General features: G+C 48.7%; 1 protein-coding gene across 8 annotated transcripts in view; it reads left to right on the top strand.

Annotated features, from left to right (window-relative positions):
• Positions 1-6,212: 6,212 nt before the first annotated feature.
• Positions 6,213-17,228, top strand: part of KDM5C (lysine demethylase 5C) — a 32,492-nt gene continuing 21,476 nt past the window's right edge. For 3 of the 8 annotated variants that reach the window (XM_082716761.1, XM_082716763.1, XM_082716757.1), the window contains exons 1-8: positions 6,275-6,970; positions 11,004-11,081; positions 13,290-13,412; positions 13,713-13,883; positions 14,415-14,546; positions 15,277-15,400; positions 15,511-15,692; positions 16,741-16,899. In XM_082716761.1, coding sequence (XP_082572887.1) covers positions 6,821-6,970; positions 11,004-11,081; positions 13,290-13,412; positions 13,713-13,883; positions 14,415-14,546; positions 15,277-15,400; positions 15,511-15,692; positions 16,741-16,899 — 1,119 coding nt within the window. In that variant the 5' untranslated portion in view covers positions 6,275-6,820. Of the gene's footprint in view, positions 6,971-11,003; positions 11,082-13,289; positions 13,413-13,712; positions 13,884-14,411; positions 14,547-15,276; positions 15,401-15,510; positions 15,693-16,740; positions 16,900-17,228 lie in introns of all 8 variants that reach the window. The other 5 variants (XM_082716760.1, XM_082716762.1, XM_082716756.1 and 2 more) reach the window with 4 other exon arrangements.

Genomic DNA, 17,228 nt, shown 5'->3' on the forward strand with positions numbered 1-17,228 from the left:
TGTGTGGGCTTTGGAGTTGAGCCAGTTCAAATCCTGGGGTTTTCCCTCCTGAGGCACACACACTTGGGAAAAGCACCCTCTCAGACTTGGTCTTCTTGATTTAAAACTGGAGGGGATGAGCTGTTGTCACATGGAATTGTGATGATGACAGGCAGTGACGAATGTCAAGCAGACAGCGTGGAGTAGGTGCTTGGGAAGTTAGTTCCCTGCTCTTCCTTTCTCAGGTTGGAGACTTCCTTCTGCTCTTCTGCCATCCATGCTTACCCTTCCTGTGGCTGGCCTGGCTTTGTCCTGGGGCCCTCCCCACACCCTTGGGGCAAGCTGTGTTTCTGCCCTGGAGGGTAGGTGGGCAGGTAGGTGACCTGGGCCAGGAAGCCAGGGGCTAGATCCATTGTAAGAGCTCTCAGCATGTATATACTTAGGTTGTCAGGTAACAAGTAACTGGATTCTCTTCAGCTTAAACGGGAGTGGACAAGTCCAGAGAAGAGAAGGGTCTTTTCCAAGTCCACACAGCAAGTCGGGACAGGGGCTCCTGCCACTCTCCAGTCCCCCTAACCGCCCCCTTAGGAAATGAACACATTTCCAGCCCTGCCAGTTATGTCTTTGCAGAGTCCAGGAGGAATAGGGCTGAACATTGGCTCTTGGTTAGGGTCAGCAGCGTTCCCAGAAGCAGCAGTCAGTAAACATTTTTGGTGCCTTCTTAAGAGTCTGGAATAGCCAGAGGTGTCTCAGTTTTTCCGCTTCGTATGCACATTCTAGTGGAAGAAGAAGATGGGGCCATCTTGATGCCTCCTCCAGCATCCAACCTGAGCTTTTGAAGAACTTAGATCCAGAGGGGCCAGAATGAAGTCCAATAAGCATTTTGCTTGTTGGTTTCTTCCCTGGTTGCTCCCCCTTCTTCCACCTTCAACCTAATGCTGGTTTTGTCTTCCCAAAGTTTAGCTGTTAGCCCTCGAATCCTTGCTTAGTCACAGACTTGACCAGGTTGCTGTCGGCAGCTCACCTAGCCCCTCAGAGGCTGGTCTTTCACCTGTATAGTAAGGATAATAATCTTGCAGGGAAATTGTTCACAGATGCATGTGAAATGCCTGCCTCCTGCACAGTAAGCTGTTCTCTGCCACCTACAGAAATGAACGCAAACTCCTTGTCTTGACATTGGAGGTCCTCCACCACGTGGCCCCAGTCGATCTCCTCGTCCTCATTCCTCGCCCACACTTCGACCACCCACTCACTGTTCCCAGAGAAGGCCTGTGTGTAATTTTCCGGCTCTGTATTTTACCTGTGCCTGCCCCCACCCCCGCCAAAGGTGCCTCCCCAATCCCCTGATGAAGATTTCCTCCCTCTGGTGAGATTGGGCTTAAAAGACCCACCCCTCACAAAATGTGCCCTTGATCACATCCTCTGACATCTTTCATGTCATCTTTCTTCCCCACTAGGCCACAAGTGGCTCAAGAGTGATAATGGTCTGATTCATTGCTGTCCAGAGCGTTGCACGGCACAGATGACACTGAAATTTTGTTGATTTGAGTCGGTGTATAGTTCTTTCTAAGCTGAATCTTAGAGTAAGGTATCTTTGCATTGGTTGGTTTACTGATTGTTACAACCTGTGTACCGACAGTCCCCCCCCCCTCCCGCCGCCCACTGGCCCTGGACCTCTTCATGCCTCCTTCAGCTCTTTCCTATGTTCTCCCCTACCCTCCTCAGTGCAGCACCAGCACTCAGCTGTCCCTGTCCCCCCTCCCTATCCTCTGCTTCCCGGAGCCTCACCGTCCAGACAGTGGAGGAGGGGTATTTTGGCTCCTCACCTCCCCATTTCTTTGAGGGCCTGAAGACAAGAAGCCCAGTGGCTGTCCAGCCTTCCAAGGTTCTACTGCCCATCTCTTTGGGGACATGGATGGGAAGGGACAACATATAACAAAGGACAAAGGTCCTAGACACTCACAGTGTTCTTTGTCCTAGACCAGTGCTGTCCAATAATCCTTTCTGTGATGATGGAAATGTCCTATATTTGTGCTGTCCAGTATAGTAACCCCTAGCACATGTGGCTATTGGGCCCTTGAAATGTGGCCAGTATAACTGAGGAACTGATTTTTATTTTTTAATTTAAATAGAAATAGCCATGTGTGGGTGGTGGCTGCCATATTAGAGCAGGACAAGACCTTCAGGAGGGAACAGCCTGGCAGGGATAATGTCCACACCATATGATACTAAGTACAGGCCCAGAAAGGAGCAGAGTATGTGGGGGGAGGTACAAAGAAGGGGAAAACCCAACTTTGGGTGGCGGGATGGGTGAGCAAGGAGGGCACTGCCCCTTTAGCTGAGTCTTGAGTGGTAAGTAGGAATCACCCTGGTAAAGAAGGGCATTTGTCAGAGGGAGCAGGGCAGACAAGGGTGTGGAGGGAGGTGTGTGAGTATGTGATTGTTAGTGGCATAGTGAGAAGGAATGGGAGAGGGAAGCCCAGGTGGCAGGCATGGCATATTCTCGAAGCCCAGAGGCTGGCAGGCAGTGTGCCCTCTTTCCTCTGTTGCCAACAGGTTTTTTTCCCCCTAGTCTCCTGAGGACCTAAAGTATGACGTGGTGACACATTGAGCTACACAGTGTTCTCCACTGTAAAGTTACTGTTTTCCCCCTTATAATAAATGAGCATCTCGTGGAGAGCAACATTGAGATTGTATAAATATCCCATTCTCCTCAAACTTTCACCCACCAGGATTCACTGATGCTTATCCAGATTGCCAAATGGTGATTTTCAATTCTTTTTAAAAAATATTTTATTTATTTATTTGACGGACAGAGATCACAAGTAGGCAGAGAGCCAGGCAGAGAAAGGGGAAGCAGGCTCTCTGCTCGGCAGAGAGCCTGATGCAGGGCTCGATCCCAGGACCCTGGGACCATGACCTGAGCCGAAGACAGAGGCTTTAACCCACTGAGTCACCCAGGCGCCCCCAAATGGTGATTTTCAAATGCTATCATACTTTTGACATGGATTAGTTGACTTTCCACTGTAAGGGAGAGCTTTCCCCTCTTCTACAGGTATTTGTTTGTATCCTCATGGACTCTTGATTGTCTGTTGTATTTGATGGTTATAACACATTAGTATCATTCTTTATTACGGTGTTCAAAATGTCCCAGATTTGGCCAGCAGGAGGCTCTCTGGGAGCTGGCTTCTATGGCCTTTGGGCAAGTCTCCATTTTTATTTTTTTTTTTTAATTTTAGCACTTCCTTGTTTTCTGGCACCACAAGATGCTCCAGGCCCATCATGCACTTTCTCTGCCCCAGACTTGGAATCAGCCACTTTCCCCAAGGACCCCTGGTTCTTTTTAGTAGAGAATAGCATTTAGGAAGCAAGATTTGGGCCAAAATTTCAGTGTTAGAGCTATGTTTTAAGAATTTACTTTTTTGCTTGGAAAAATTCTGAGCATCTGTTGATGATCATCTTACTCCATCCTTCCTTTAAGGACAAGTTTCCCCTTTTCTCTCTTTTTATATATGTATATCAGTGTGGAGTCATGGATTTTTATTTCATTCTTCAATGAGTTAGAAATCCATTATAGTAATTCTTTTGGAATTATCGCTATTTTGAACATATTTTATTGTTCTGCATATAGATATATTCATGAATTCACACAGACACCTTGATACTTCGAAGAGGCTAGAGATAGTAAATGGCTCTCAGGGGAAGAGAAGATTAGAAAATGGTAGGGGGAGGAGGGGATGGATTTCAGAGCTATTCAGGAGTTAGAACTCACAGCTCATACCTACTTCAGAACTAGAGGGGACCCTATTTTGCAAATCAAAAAGTAAGGTACAGAGTCACTCTCATCCTGCCCGTTCAGAAGACATGGATGGGGTGAATGTTGTGGAGAGGCCAGCTGAAGCTTCCAGTCACTGTTTTGCCTCGGCTCCATGCCAGACTCACTCTCCCAGGTGGGTGGGTGAAGCCAACCTAGCCCCCAGCCCATGGTGAGCTCCCTGGTGCTTTCCAATTCTTAACTCAGCAGTGCCCGGATCTAGGTTGATCTTCAGCAAGACCCAAGGGTTGGGAAAGGAGCCCGTTCCCTGAGCACCGCACTGGGGTTGGGGGGTGGGAGCGGGAAGCACCATCTGAGACTTTTACAGGCAGAATTGCGTAGCAGTCAGACAGACCTGGGTTTGAACTCCAGCTCTGCCCCTTACTAGCCATATGACATGGTAGGTTCATACTTCTCTGAGCTTCAGTCCCCTTATGTGTAAAAGAGGGATAACCATACCTATTTCATAGCTCTTGGTCCTTGATGAGTGGCAGTTATGGTTATCTCTAATCTTCATAACTACCCTGTAAGAAAGGGATTACAGAGCCTCTTTGGATAAATGAGAAAATCAAGGCTAAGGAAGAAGAGGTACTTGGCAGATCTCTGTTGGTGAATGTCAGCTTCAGGAAAGTGGGGACCATATCTGTCTTGGTCGCCATCATATTCCAGGGCTCAGAAAAGTGCCTGGTGCATAAGAGGAGTTTAATAAATATTTGTGAGTGAATGAATTAGATCTGACTGGCTTCAAAGACTCCGTGCAATTTACATTTGCGCTTCCAAGATGGTGGGGCTGGTGTCTGGGCTAAGGCCATCAGAGAAGGCTATGGGATGTATGGGCTGACCTGAGCCCCCAAACCTGGTCTTCTGACTCCTGATTCTTTGCTCTTCACTGAGCTGCATTTGATGGAGATGCTGAGCTGCCTTCAGCCTAGTATTTGGCATATCTCCCACTTTCTGCATTCTCCTCACCCTTCTGCCTGGTCCTATTCCTGGTGAGAGCAAATGACAGGAAGAGCATTTGACCTAGAGGTAGCAACTTCCTGTGTAACAGTAGGGAAGTTGTTTAATCTTTCTATAATATAGTTCCTTGCCTACAGAATGGGTAAGTTAACCTACATCTTTCCTAAGACAAAGGTTAAGGGAAATTGCAAAGATTAATAAGGATTAAAGTAATTAGGCCTATCTGACACTAAGATGTGGGCTCCTACTGGTGTGTACTGCTCTATCAGATAAGATGTCTTCAACTCCATCCCAAAGTAGGCAGAATGATGGACCTAACTGGGACATGTAGGTACAGTTATCTGTTCCTAATTCAAATGCACTCAAGCTTGTCACAGATGCTTAATATATACAGGAAGTATTTGCAAAATCATATAGTGTATTTTCAGTCACTATATACTAAAGATGCTCAAAAATATACATTCATTTTTTCTTTTGTTTACTCAACATTTACTGCTTATGGTGACAAGTGCAAGGGATGTATAAAGCCACATGGTCCCTGCCCTTAAGGAATTCAGTCTGATGCACACAAAAGCATTTAATCAGCATGTATACATGTACTCTAATATGTGCACAGTAGGTGTTCAAATTGTATGCAATGGGCCCACAACCAAGGAATAACATCTTTGTCAAATGCTTCAGATGCCTGATGTCTGTGTGGGCAAAGTACTGGTCTGATACTCAAAGTAGTTGCAATAAAACTATTCAGAAACTGCTCAATGACCATACACACAATAGGAATAGATGTACACATAGTAGGTACTCAAATGCATATGACAGGGGTTATGCACAATAAATACAGCTCATGTACATATACATTTTGTAAGTATGCTATAGGCTCACAAATGGTAGGTGTTTCATACAGTAGGCACTAGTAGGCAATAGCTAAATATGCTGTTGTTAAAACATCCAACAATCAAAATATATATACACTCAGGCCTGTTTTATAGGAGTCCGTTCTACAAATGTGCCCACAATAAAAGCTTCATACAGAAGAATTCAAAGTGTTCATTTTTTTTAAATGCTGACAATGACTCTTTGCGGAGTATGAATGGAAGCCCGACCTCTGAGAGACCTCTACACATAACCTTGGATGAAATACGTATTTCCTTCTTCTCCTTGGGACCCAGAATTCTAAAAATCCATAATCCCCAGGGGTGGGGCAGCATCTTGCTTTCCTCCTTTCAAAGCCCCAGAGGTGTCAGCACCTAGAGCTGGGAGCTCCCTAAGTCTTTCCCAACATGCTTGCCAGCATAAGAGGTCCCTAGCAATCAGGCACCCAAAGCCATTTTTTGCATCCCACACCGGAAAGACCCTGAAGAAGAAAATGTTGGGGCGGGGCCCGCGCCAGAGCTGAGGTCATAGTGGGGGGAGCCAGTTTGGGCCCACCACCCACCAACGCCAGCTCCTCTTCCGGTCTGTCTTCATAACGCGCATGCGCACCACTGGCCTTTAAACGTGCGCCGCCGGTCCATCCGGAAAGAGGATCCGGCAGTTTAATTACAATTTTGCTCCTCCGCCGCCGAAGCGGACTATTTGCTCTCAGTCTGGGAGGTGCTTTTGAGTTCCCGCTTTCAAATAGGGAGCCTACACTTGCAGATTCAGCTCTCCCTACGGGATGAAAGTTTCCTAGGGCTTGGCCTCACGCAAGGTATACGACGCTCGGAGGGACACGCCGCGGAGGGATTCGGTTTGTTGTGGTGAGGGGAGGGGGGGAGACGCTGACAAACCAAGATGGCGGCGGCGGCGATGAAGGCCGCGGCAGCTGGGAGGTAACTGGTGGTGGAGGCTGCGGTAGCTGGGAGGCAGCGGCAGAGTTTGGAAGAAACGGAGCAGGACGAAGAGGCGGTAGCAGTAGCGCCAGCCTGAGCCTTCCAGAGCGCGACAGCTACACGCCCCCCAAGGCCCTCGGCGGGCGGCGGCCGCCCCGCTTAGGGCCTAGTCCCCGAGCAGTGCCTCGGCTTCATACAGTGGCGTCCGCCATGAGTCCTTAAGGGTGGTCCGAGCCCTCCAGTCCTAGGGCCCACCATGGAGCCGGGGTCAGACGACTTCCTGCCGCCGCCGGAGTGCCCGGTGTTCGAGCCTAGCTGGGCCGAGTTTCGAGACCCTCTAGGCTACATCGCGAAAATCAGACCCATCGCTGAGAAGTCGGGCATTTGCAAGATCCGCCCACCCGCGGTAAGGCCCAGGGTTTGTGGTCTCCCCCGCGAGGCTGGGGATGAAGAAGTAGGGTAACTGGCTGAGAGCTCTGGGGCGGAGGGCATCTCGAGGTGTGGGGAAATGGGGTGGCTGGGACCGCGGTGGATGTGGTGCGGGGTCGGAGAAAGGATGATGGGGCCAGGGGCCTTCGCGTGGTGTAAGGCCCCCTAGGCACTTGGGGGTCAAAGACCCACCCTCACTTCCATTCCGCCTTTTAGATTCATCCCTGGTAAGGTTCAAAACAGGGATGCCTAGTGGGTCTGGTTGAGTTTAGAGAGGTACCTGCACATCTCCTAGTTACCCCGGACCACCCCGGGTCAAGGCTGCACTGAATAAGGCCATTTTTCCGTTTATTGTCATCACTTTCCTTAAGGCAGGCCATGTGGTGTAGTGGAAAGATCATAGCTGTAAAAGGAGACAGACTTGAGTTCAAAATTCCACTGTGCAGCTTACCACTTGTGTGACCTTGGACCAGTAACTTAATCTTTCTGAGCCTGTGAAATGAGTCCCATGAATGGTTATTTTGAGAATTGGATTAAACTAGGTAGAGTCTGTGTGTGGTAGGCGCTAGGTAAGTGGTAATTATTGTGACTGCGAAGGTGTTTGATGTGGTCATTGGTTTGCTTCTCTGTGGGTTGACTCATATTTACTCACACCCTGCCAGAACAATCCATCTATGATAATGTCATGGCAGATCAGTCAGGAAATCAGGCTCACAGGGAATGCTCTATCTGGCTCCCCTGAGATAGGTTTAGGGAATTGTCCCCTTCTTTTCCTAGTTGAAGGCAATATCTTTCCCTACAAATCACCCCTCAGACTTGACTTCTGTGGATAGGCTTAAGCCAGTCAGCTTGTCAGCGGGGTATGAGTCCTACTCAGAAGATTTGTACTGTGTTCTGTCCCAGGATGTAGCCGGTCCTGGAGGATAGGGGTTCTTGGACTCCCAGAAACAGAATGGAGCTATGGAAGTCTGTCTCCTTTAGAACACTTGATTCCCAGAGGTCAATGACAAAGGGCATATCTTTGTTCCTATGCCTGGCTTCAGGCCGCAGGAACTCCCCCCAAGGGCTAGGATAGGCTGCCACCTTGCTGGCATGGAGGAGAAATGATGATATGCGTTGTTCAGTCACCACTTGGGGTTCCAAAGGCAGGAATTGAGTTTGAAACAGGGTGTTTTTGAGTGGGTGTCTCCTGTCTGAAAAGGGATGGGAGGCCTTACTGCCACCTGAGGAGGGCACCGCAGGCCTCCTTATCCAGCTTGGTGTTTTCCGGTGTTCAGTCACAGATGTAGGCTAGTTTCAAATGGATCTCCTCAGAGGTGTTGGGTAAGCTCATTTTTTCCTAGTTGGAGCCTGGCCACAGATTTCTGAGGTAACATTGTTCATAATGAAGGAGTGAAATTAGGTAGTGAGAAGTCAAGAAGGCTAGCAGAAAGGAGAGGCTGGAGTCCTGGGTAGCCTCAAGGAGGTACTCCCTGGAGTGGTCTAGGAGGCCTCTGGAACGGAAGTGTATCTGACATAGGGGGTGGCTGAGGCCTGTATTTCCATGTTTCTGTCTTGGACTTAATGGGTAGGCTTTGTGTAGGTGTTGTTACCCTTCCTTGTGGGACCAGGAAGGGGAACAGTGACATGTCCCAAGCACATGAGTGTGTGTGTGTGTGTTAGTGTTAGAGAGAGAGAGAGACCTGCAGGGGGCCATCTTTTGTTGTGCTTCTTGTCTCTACCTCAATAGTGTGCTTCCCTCCTCTGGTTTTGTTGTTTTTTTTCCTCCTGTAGGGCTGCTCCTACGCCACCTTTAGGCAGCCAGGCCTTCTAGCTGGAATTTGAAGCACTTGCCCAAATGATCCTTGGGCCCAGAATGGGAAAGTGTGTGTATGGGTGGGTGCTTGGAAATTGGAGGTTTGCCTGAGGAAGGTCGATTTGGGTTTTGAGTTGTTAGACGGTTTACTGCTTAGTCTTGGAGAAAATGGGTGGGAGGAGAGTGTTGGTACCCTGGAGGAGACCCAGGGGATCTTGGAAGGGCCTTGCTTCAGGCATCAGGTAGCCAACTTTTTAAAATCACCATCCTGATAATACTGGTGTATTTGGCACACAGGTGTATGAGACCGAAGGCAGGATGAGAGAGCTCGCAGGTCCTGGGGAGGTGTGCTGGACCTTCCCCAGCTATCTGTTGCACCCACAGCTCCTGCTCTAGGTTTTATTGTTTCTTGTCACATTGCTTGATGATATACTTATCTAGAATTTGATTCAGCAGGAAAGAAGGGTGCCTGGAATTTTGGGTTTGAGTACCTTTCCACCTGCACTAAGGGGTGTGCGCTACTCCTGGGTGGCAAGAGGGCACAGGGAGCTTGTCTGAGCTTGAGCCATACCATTTTAGTCTTTTCTCTCTCTCTCTCTCTCTCTCTCTCCTTTTTTTAATTTACCCGTGCTCCACTGAGCCTCAGGTGTTTGTTGCAAACCTGCTTCAGCTGGGGGTTAGCGGGGAGTATGTGTGCATGCAAGTATGAATCCTCTGGCCCTTTTCTAAAAGTGTGTGTGCAGAAGAGGCCAACAGCTTTTTCTTTTCTTTTATTACTGCCTGCTTCCATATGTATGCATGTGTGTGTGTATGTGTTGTGCAAAGAGCTTTGGACTGGAGGTCAGAAGACATGGGTTCTTGGCTGTGCCACTAAATCAGCATGTGATTTTAGAGAAATCACATTTCTTTGGGCCTCACTTTCCCCATTCGTAAAATGAGGGCATTGGTCTGGGTTACTCTAGGTTCTTTTTACCACTCCAGCAGGAGCTGGGGCTCTGAAGAGGAGGGGACTGCATAGGAGGTTCTGGGGGAAAGGGCATCAGTGAGGGGCTCCCCACAGCCACCCTTTGGGTAGGACACAACAAGCGCCAACCTGGCAGAGCAGAGTCACCCCCCCCACTTCCATTATTTTTCCCTGACTTCCTTCCTCCTCCCCACATTCTCCCATTCTTTGCCACTACAGTTGGCTGTTCCATCACTAACCCTACCCCCACCCACCCCCACCTCTTCCTGTACTGGGCAGGTATTTGAGAGAGGAACCATAGGAAGCCTTCCAGACTGGGTGAGTGATGCAGATTCTTGCTTTTCCCTGCAGTGTTTATCTCAGGCCCTTTAAACTGAGAGAACAGACATTAAAGGCTCAAGCCTTTAAATCTTGCTGAAATCAGAGCCACCCAGTGTGTGCGGGGTCAGCTTAAGATACCAAGTCTTAAGGACAACTCCTTTGGATAGCATTTCCATTTGAAAATGAGTTTAATTTTTCATCTCAGTCTTATGAGGAAGCTACAACAGGTGTTCATATTCCCACCTTACAGATGAGAGAACAAGCTTAGAAGGGTAAAAATCCCATAGCTCATAAGTAGCAGAGCTGGAACATGAACCAAAGTCTTCTTTTTTTTTTTTTTTTTTAAAGGTTTTATTTATTTATTTGACAGACAAATCACAAGTAGGCAGAGAGACGGGGGGGAGGCAGGCTCCCTGCTGAGCAGAGAGCCCGATGCGGGGCTCGATCCCAGGACCCTGAGATCATGACCCGAGCCGAAGGCGGAGGCTTTAACCCACTGAACCACCCAGCCGCCCCAAACCAAAGTCTTCTGACTCCAGATCCTTTGTGCTTAACAGTACCTCCAGCCTGTGTCCTATAGCACATGCCTGGGGGACAAGGAATTAATGTGGATGTAGGGAGAGTTTGGAGCCAACTGTTTTGGGCTCCATACCTCTTTTTCTTGAAATCCTGGCACTGTACTGTTGGGAGGGACTTGGGAGAAATTTCCCAGGACACGTGCTTGTGGCATTGAGTGTGGACTTGAGGGGCGGGTAGTGCCCTGTTGTGAGTTCTGGGGAGTGGGTAGTGCGTTGGGTGTTTGCCAGGTTAAAGGGTCTGAGGTGACCAGAGGTCTCATGGTCTGATGGGATGCTGAGCTGCTTGTGGTGCCCTTGGGTCTTACACTGTGCTGGAATAACCCAACTCCCTCTCCCCTCTGTAACCTCCCAGGACTGGCAGCCACCATTTGCTGTAGAAGTGGACAACTTCAGGTTTACTCCCCGAATCCAGAGGCTGAATGAACTAGAGGTGAGAAGACTAGCAGCTGGTGGCGGGGTTGGGTGAATGGATACCTGAGCTCTGATCCCACTTCCCCATTCCTTCTCCGGCTAAGGTACTTTACCCAACCGACCTTTATTCTCTCTTCTGTGAAGTTGCATGGAGGTCATAGAGGAAGCTTTAGAGCTCTGAATATAACCCAAGAGCAGGAGCATTTAGCATCTCCAGTTTGATAGCTCAAAGACTGGGCATGTCCGTTTCCCTAAAGGTTTGTTACTTCTGAAGCTCTCCTGCCAGGTAACCTACTGTACCTGAGTCAACAAAGGGAAACAGGTTGGCTAGGCCTTTCTTGGCCAGCTGAATGTGGCCTCATGATCCATTTCATCCACAGCCCTGTGCTTCCTACCTTCCTTCTATGTGGCTTGATAAGGTGGGATGTGAGGTGGATGGGCAGGAACAGCACAAGAACTGGTCTGTATGGAGGCTAAAATGGTTATAAATTTGAACCGGGGTCAGGCAGGTAGGCTTTTCCCTCTCCCTTTTGTTCTGTACAGGAAGTCCTGGCCCTTCGCATGGATAAATGAGGTTCTCCACTAAAGGCCTGAGAATGCCCTAGGGTCATAAGAGTGGGTCTTTTGAAGCCAATTCCAGGGAAGATCCTGGAGTTTCCTACAGAAGATGTAGTTTAGAAGTTTGCTTCCACCTTTCTGCCTTATTGTTACATATCCATGAACCCTACCAGATGTCCTGGGGAGGGGGCATATTAAGCCAAACTGGAAACCCATGACCTAGAGGCTTACTTGTTTCTAGACCACTGTTCCTCAGCCTTGATACTATTGACATTTTGGCCCAGATAATTCTTTGTCATGGAGGGGCTGTCCTGTGCATTTTAGGATGTGTATCAGTATCCCTGGCTTCCTTCCACCTATTTGATGCCCGTAATACCTTTTCCCAGTAATGGCAACCAAAAATGTCTCCAGGCATTGCTAAATGCCCCCGTGGGGGTGGGGTGGGGTGGACACAATTGTTCCCCTCATTGAGAACCACTGTTTTAGAGTCAGTCTATGTGCTGCCCTGGTCAGAGCAAAAATCTTCTTATGAAGAGGGTATAAGTTTCTTGAAGAAATGGATCTGACCAGATCTGTGGGGTTACAGCCAGTGCAAGATGTCACCTAGCATGGGACAAGAACAGGTTTTCTAGAGATACTGTGCTGGCTAATGATGGGGAAGAGCAGGGATGAGGCCGAGATTGGAAAGCTAACGGGTTAAAGTAGAGGGAGTAGAGTTCTTGGCCTCTTCCAGGTTCTGACAGCTAAATAGCCATAGGTTGTTTTTCCTACATACAGACCTTAGTTTTCCCAATCTATGATCTAAAATTGTTTCTGTTCCTCTCATAGGATCTGAGCAAGGTAGTGAACGGTAATGACTTCCTCTCGTTCTCCTAGAATCAGGCCCTCTGACCCGTGCAAGGTGGTTCTAGACTTGGGACCTTGGGGAGCCTTTCTTGGGTCAGTGAAGTTTCAGGGAAGCATGATACATGCCTTGTTCCCAGGATCCTCGGCCCACATTGGATCCTGGGTTGGCCAGGTGCTAGTGCTGCTCTGGTACACTTATCTCTTAGTTCTTTAGTAGGTACTCAGCCTTCAGCTACCATGGGACAAGTTTCGTGGTGCGTAAGAAGAGGTAAATGTGCTTTTTTGGACCTTCAATCTCTGAAACATGCCTAGAGCTTAGATGCAGTTTTGGAGGTTCCAGAGGACCTTCACTGTCTCTCTTGTAAGTTCACCCTTCTGGAGTAAGCAGTTATTTCATTTCCCTTTTATAATCAGAAGATGGAGGTCCAGAGGCTGTACAGCAAATCAGTAGTAGGAAATAGCCAAAACTTAAGTTATTTGACATTCAGATCTCTTGGTATCTGCTCTGTGACTTAAGAAAGCAGAGGCTCTCTGTAAAAGAGATGATGATACTCATACAGCCCTGTCAGAGAGTTTGAGAGGGTGTGCATGTAAGGTCCCAACATTCTCTGTGTTGGGACCTTGGGCTTATACAGTTGACTAGAAGGTGGCAGAGATGAGAGGTAGGCAGGCTAAGCACTGTCTAGAGTTTGGGACCTGTTTCACTGGGAGAGGCCCTGGATGGTGGGCTGCTCTGTATCCTTTCTTCTCTCCTAAGAATAGGCCAGAAGACAAGGGTTACGTGGAGGGGGAGGCCAGCATCTTTGAGCCATTTCTTTTCCAGGCCCAGACAAGAGTGAAGCTGAACTACTTGGACCAGATTGCCAAATTTTGGGAAATCCAGGGCTCCTCCTTAAAGATTCCCAATGTAGAACGACGGATCTTAGATCTCTACAGCCTCAGCAAAGTAAGAAAAGGCTTTTCTCAAGCCCCTCCCCACCCCTTAATGTGTTTTGTACTCTGGGGGCTCCCTTGGTTTGGATATTAGAGCTCTACACTGCAGTGGAAGGGGCACACACAGCCTCATAACACATGAGATGTCATCGGAACTTCTTGGCATCTCTTACTGCAGTGGTGGTGGTAGGAGGAGGGGATAGCTTCCAGTGAGGTGAGGGGCTGGAATTGTCCTCATCACCCTTTCCTCGGGCCTTCACCCTTATGTACATACACACAGCACATCCACATCCCTTCCTCCTTGTCCCTGCAGATTGTGGTGGAGGAAGGTGGCTATGAAGCCATCTGCAAAGACCGTCGGTGGGCCCGGGTAGCCCAGCGCCTCAACTACCCACCAGGCAAAAACATTGGCTCCCTACTACGCTCCCACTATGAACGCATCGTTTACCCCTATGAGATGTACCAGTCTGGAGCCAACCTGGTGGTAAGGATGCCAGGCTGGGGTGGAAGAAGGCTTTCCCCCAGACCAGATGCAGATTTCTCATACTTGCTCTTAATGGAACTGGTTCAGTGGGCTGGAGACCTGGGAGCTAGACTCTATCCTTTTCTAGTAGTGCTTATTCTCTTTCCATGCTGCCCAGGGTCAGAGGTCCTAGAGTTACCTGCAGGGCCAGCCTACTATCTAGTATGTGACAAGGTCATAACTGATAAAGGAATTCCAAGGAGGGAAAGACATTCTGGGCTAGAGAGGTCTGGAAAGAGATGGCGTCTGATTTAGTTATGAAGATGCTTGGGAGGAGGTGGTTTGAAGGTGGAATGACATAAGCAAAGGCAAGAAGAATTCTCAAAGTGTGTGCTGGTATCCCTGGTAATGACCAGTGGAACAGGGCCTCTTGTTGTGGGTCAGGTGAGTGCAGCCACAGCTTTTTTTGCCATTGGTTAGGGATAGAGGGATGGCATCGTTGGGGGCTGTGGCCCCATATCCTGAGCCTTACTCCTCACTTGTCTCCAGCAGTGCAACACGCGTCCATTTGATAATGAGGAAAAGGACAAGGAATACAAACCCCACAGTATCCCCCTTCGACAGTCCGTGCAGCCTTCCAAGTTCAATAGCTATGGCCGGCGGGCAAAGAGGCTGCAGCCTGATGTGAGTACTTCTAACTCAGAGCTTTGAGGGTGGGAGTCCACGAAGGTCTGACCAAAGTTCTTTTCCCTGTTTCACTCTCCCTTCTGTTCTCTGAGTTCTGAGCAGTAGTGTGCCCCCTCTTGCTTCACTCTTGCTCTTTCCTTTACCCTCAGCTGAGTTTCTGAGTTGGATCTTGATCTGCTCATACAGTATCTTTTGTGTGTCTGCCCTTTTTTGCCTTTCTTCTTCTTTTTGGACTCACTCTGCTTCTGGGGTAGACCTCTTTCTCTCTATACCTATATCCTAACTTCAGGTAGAAGCTTATGTGCGAGGCATTGTTCTAGGCACTGGGGATGCAACAGAGAACAAGATAGACATTGTCCCTGGGCTCACCAAAGCATCTCATTTAGTAGATCGTATTAGTCACTGCCATTTATTGGTAGTGCCACACACTATTAGATTTCTTTCTATATGTTATTCCCAAAATGCTCTGTAAACTTTGTAAGGTAGGAGTTAATATTCTTATGTTACAGTTGGGAAAACTGAAATTCCACCTTAATTTCTTTCCAAGAGGGCTAATGGGGGAGCTCACTTAACCCTAATCTCCAAAAGGAGCTCTGAATTCTTGCCCAGGCCTGCCTCTGCCTCCTGGCATGAGCCCAAGTGGTATATAGTCCAAGCTATTGTTCTTTTAAGATGGGGCAGTTTGCATCAGATAGCAGATTTGATTCATTTCCTTTTTCCCTCCCAGCCGGAACCCACAGAGGAAGACATTGAAAAGAATCCAGAGCTGAAGAAGCTGCAGATCTATGGGGCAGGCCCCAAGATGATGGGCCTGGGCCTCATGGCCAAGGATAAGACCCTGCGGAAGAAAGGTAAGGCCTGACAGGCTGGGGCAGTGTGAAGGATGGCCTCACCTGGGGAGAGGAGGCGGGGCCCTGACTGTTCTAGACCTGTGCTTTAGAGCCCCTCTTCCCTCTCCCAGATAAGGAAGGGCCTGAGTGTCCCCCCACCGTAGTGGTGAAGGAGGAGTCAGGCGGGGATGTGAAGGTGGAGTCAACCTCACCTAAGACCTTCCTGGAGAGCAAGGAGGAGCTGAGTCACAGCCCAGAGCCCTGCACCAAGATGACCATGAGACTGCGGAGGAACCACAGCAATGCCCAGTTTGTAAGGACCCAGCCCTGACTTCTTAATGCTCTGCTTCTCATCCCTTCAGCGAGCATTTCCCCAGCATGGCTCTGGACCAGGTTGCATTAAGCAGAAAAGTGGGCCTGCTGGGCCCTGCCCTCAGGTAGCTCACTTAATTGGGGAAACAAGGCCAACTCACAAGGAAAATGGAACAAAGGACAAGAAAGGGTGATCAAGTGCTGTCAACAGGAAGTGCTGGAAGGGTCCAGAGAAGGAGGCTCCCTCCATTGCTTCAGGATAAAGGCTAAGCTCCTCATTACCATGCATGATCCAGTCCCTGCTGACCTCTAGCCTCATTCCCCAGCACTGCCCACCTCACTCCTCTGCTATAGCCACACTGAACTACTTGTAGGTATGTTCATTTTTTCCCCTGAGATGCGCCATGCTCTTTCTTTCCCCAGTCCCTTTGCACCTGCTGTTTCTTCCACCTGGAAGACTTTTCCCAGTGCTCTGCCGCATTGCCAAACTCAGTTGGCCTTCAGATTCCAGTCAGTTTCAGATGTCATTGTCAAGTGTCAAATTTTCAGTGAAGTTCTTCCTCAAGGCTGTCCCTCCTTATCTCCAGCTGATTTGAGTGCTCTCTTCTCTAGGCTCCCCTAGTACCCTCTGCGAGCTGGTATTGGCAGTTTCCATGTTACCTTTTAATTTTTATGAATATGTATCTCTGGAGTACTTTGTGCTTTTTGAAGGCAGATGCGTCTTATTCATTGCTGTACTTCAGAGTCTAGCATAGCGTTGAACACATAAGTGCTCAGTGTTTATTGAATGAATAAAAATGGGAGATTTCATGACTGCATGATAAAGACTGCTCTCACAGCTCTACCAGTTTATTTGGAGAGATGGTACATGCATACAGTTAAGCTCCCGAACAAGCACGACTCACCCATAATGGGGCTGTGAATGATCTAGCCAGCAAGCTTGATGGGTTTCTGTCAGAAAGCTCTGTGGACTAGGGTACTGCTTGGAGGACAGTTTGAAGGCTGGACAGAGCTTCAGTTGATGAACTGTTGCCTCCTTTTCCTGGCAGATCGAGTCATATGTGTGCCGGATGTGTTCTCGAGGGGATGAAGATGACAAGCTTCTGCTGTGTGATGGCTGTGATGATAACTACCACATCTTCTGCCTGCTGCCTCCTTTGCCTGAGATTCCCAAGGGTGTCTGGCGGTGCCCGAAGTGTGTCATGGCGGTAAGCCCTTCCCAGCCCTAGTTCATAGCTACCTCAGAGGATATTCTTGCCTGCCTCCATGAGGCCTTACTGACAGCAACTTCCCAGCTCAGCCCTGGTTTATGTTTTGGGTCCCTGGAGTGGGGCTAGGCTAGGCAGAGTTTAGGGAGAAAGAATAGGAGACATAGCCTTTATTTATGTCCCCTGGGAGACCCCAGATTACCTGGGGAGGTGAGAGTCATTATTGAACAGATTGTATGCCGACGTGTAGTCAGATGCTAAATTATGTGTTAGAAATTCTGAGGCATAGAAGTTCAGAGGAGAGGAAAATGATTAAGGGTAGTAATCAG

This window comes from Mustela nivalis (assembly GCF_964662115.1).
Source record: "Mustela nivalis genome assembly, chromosome: X".
NCBI classification, from domain to species: Eukaryota; Metazoa; Chordata; class Mammalia; order Carnivora; family Mustelidae; genus Mustela; species Mustela nivalis.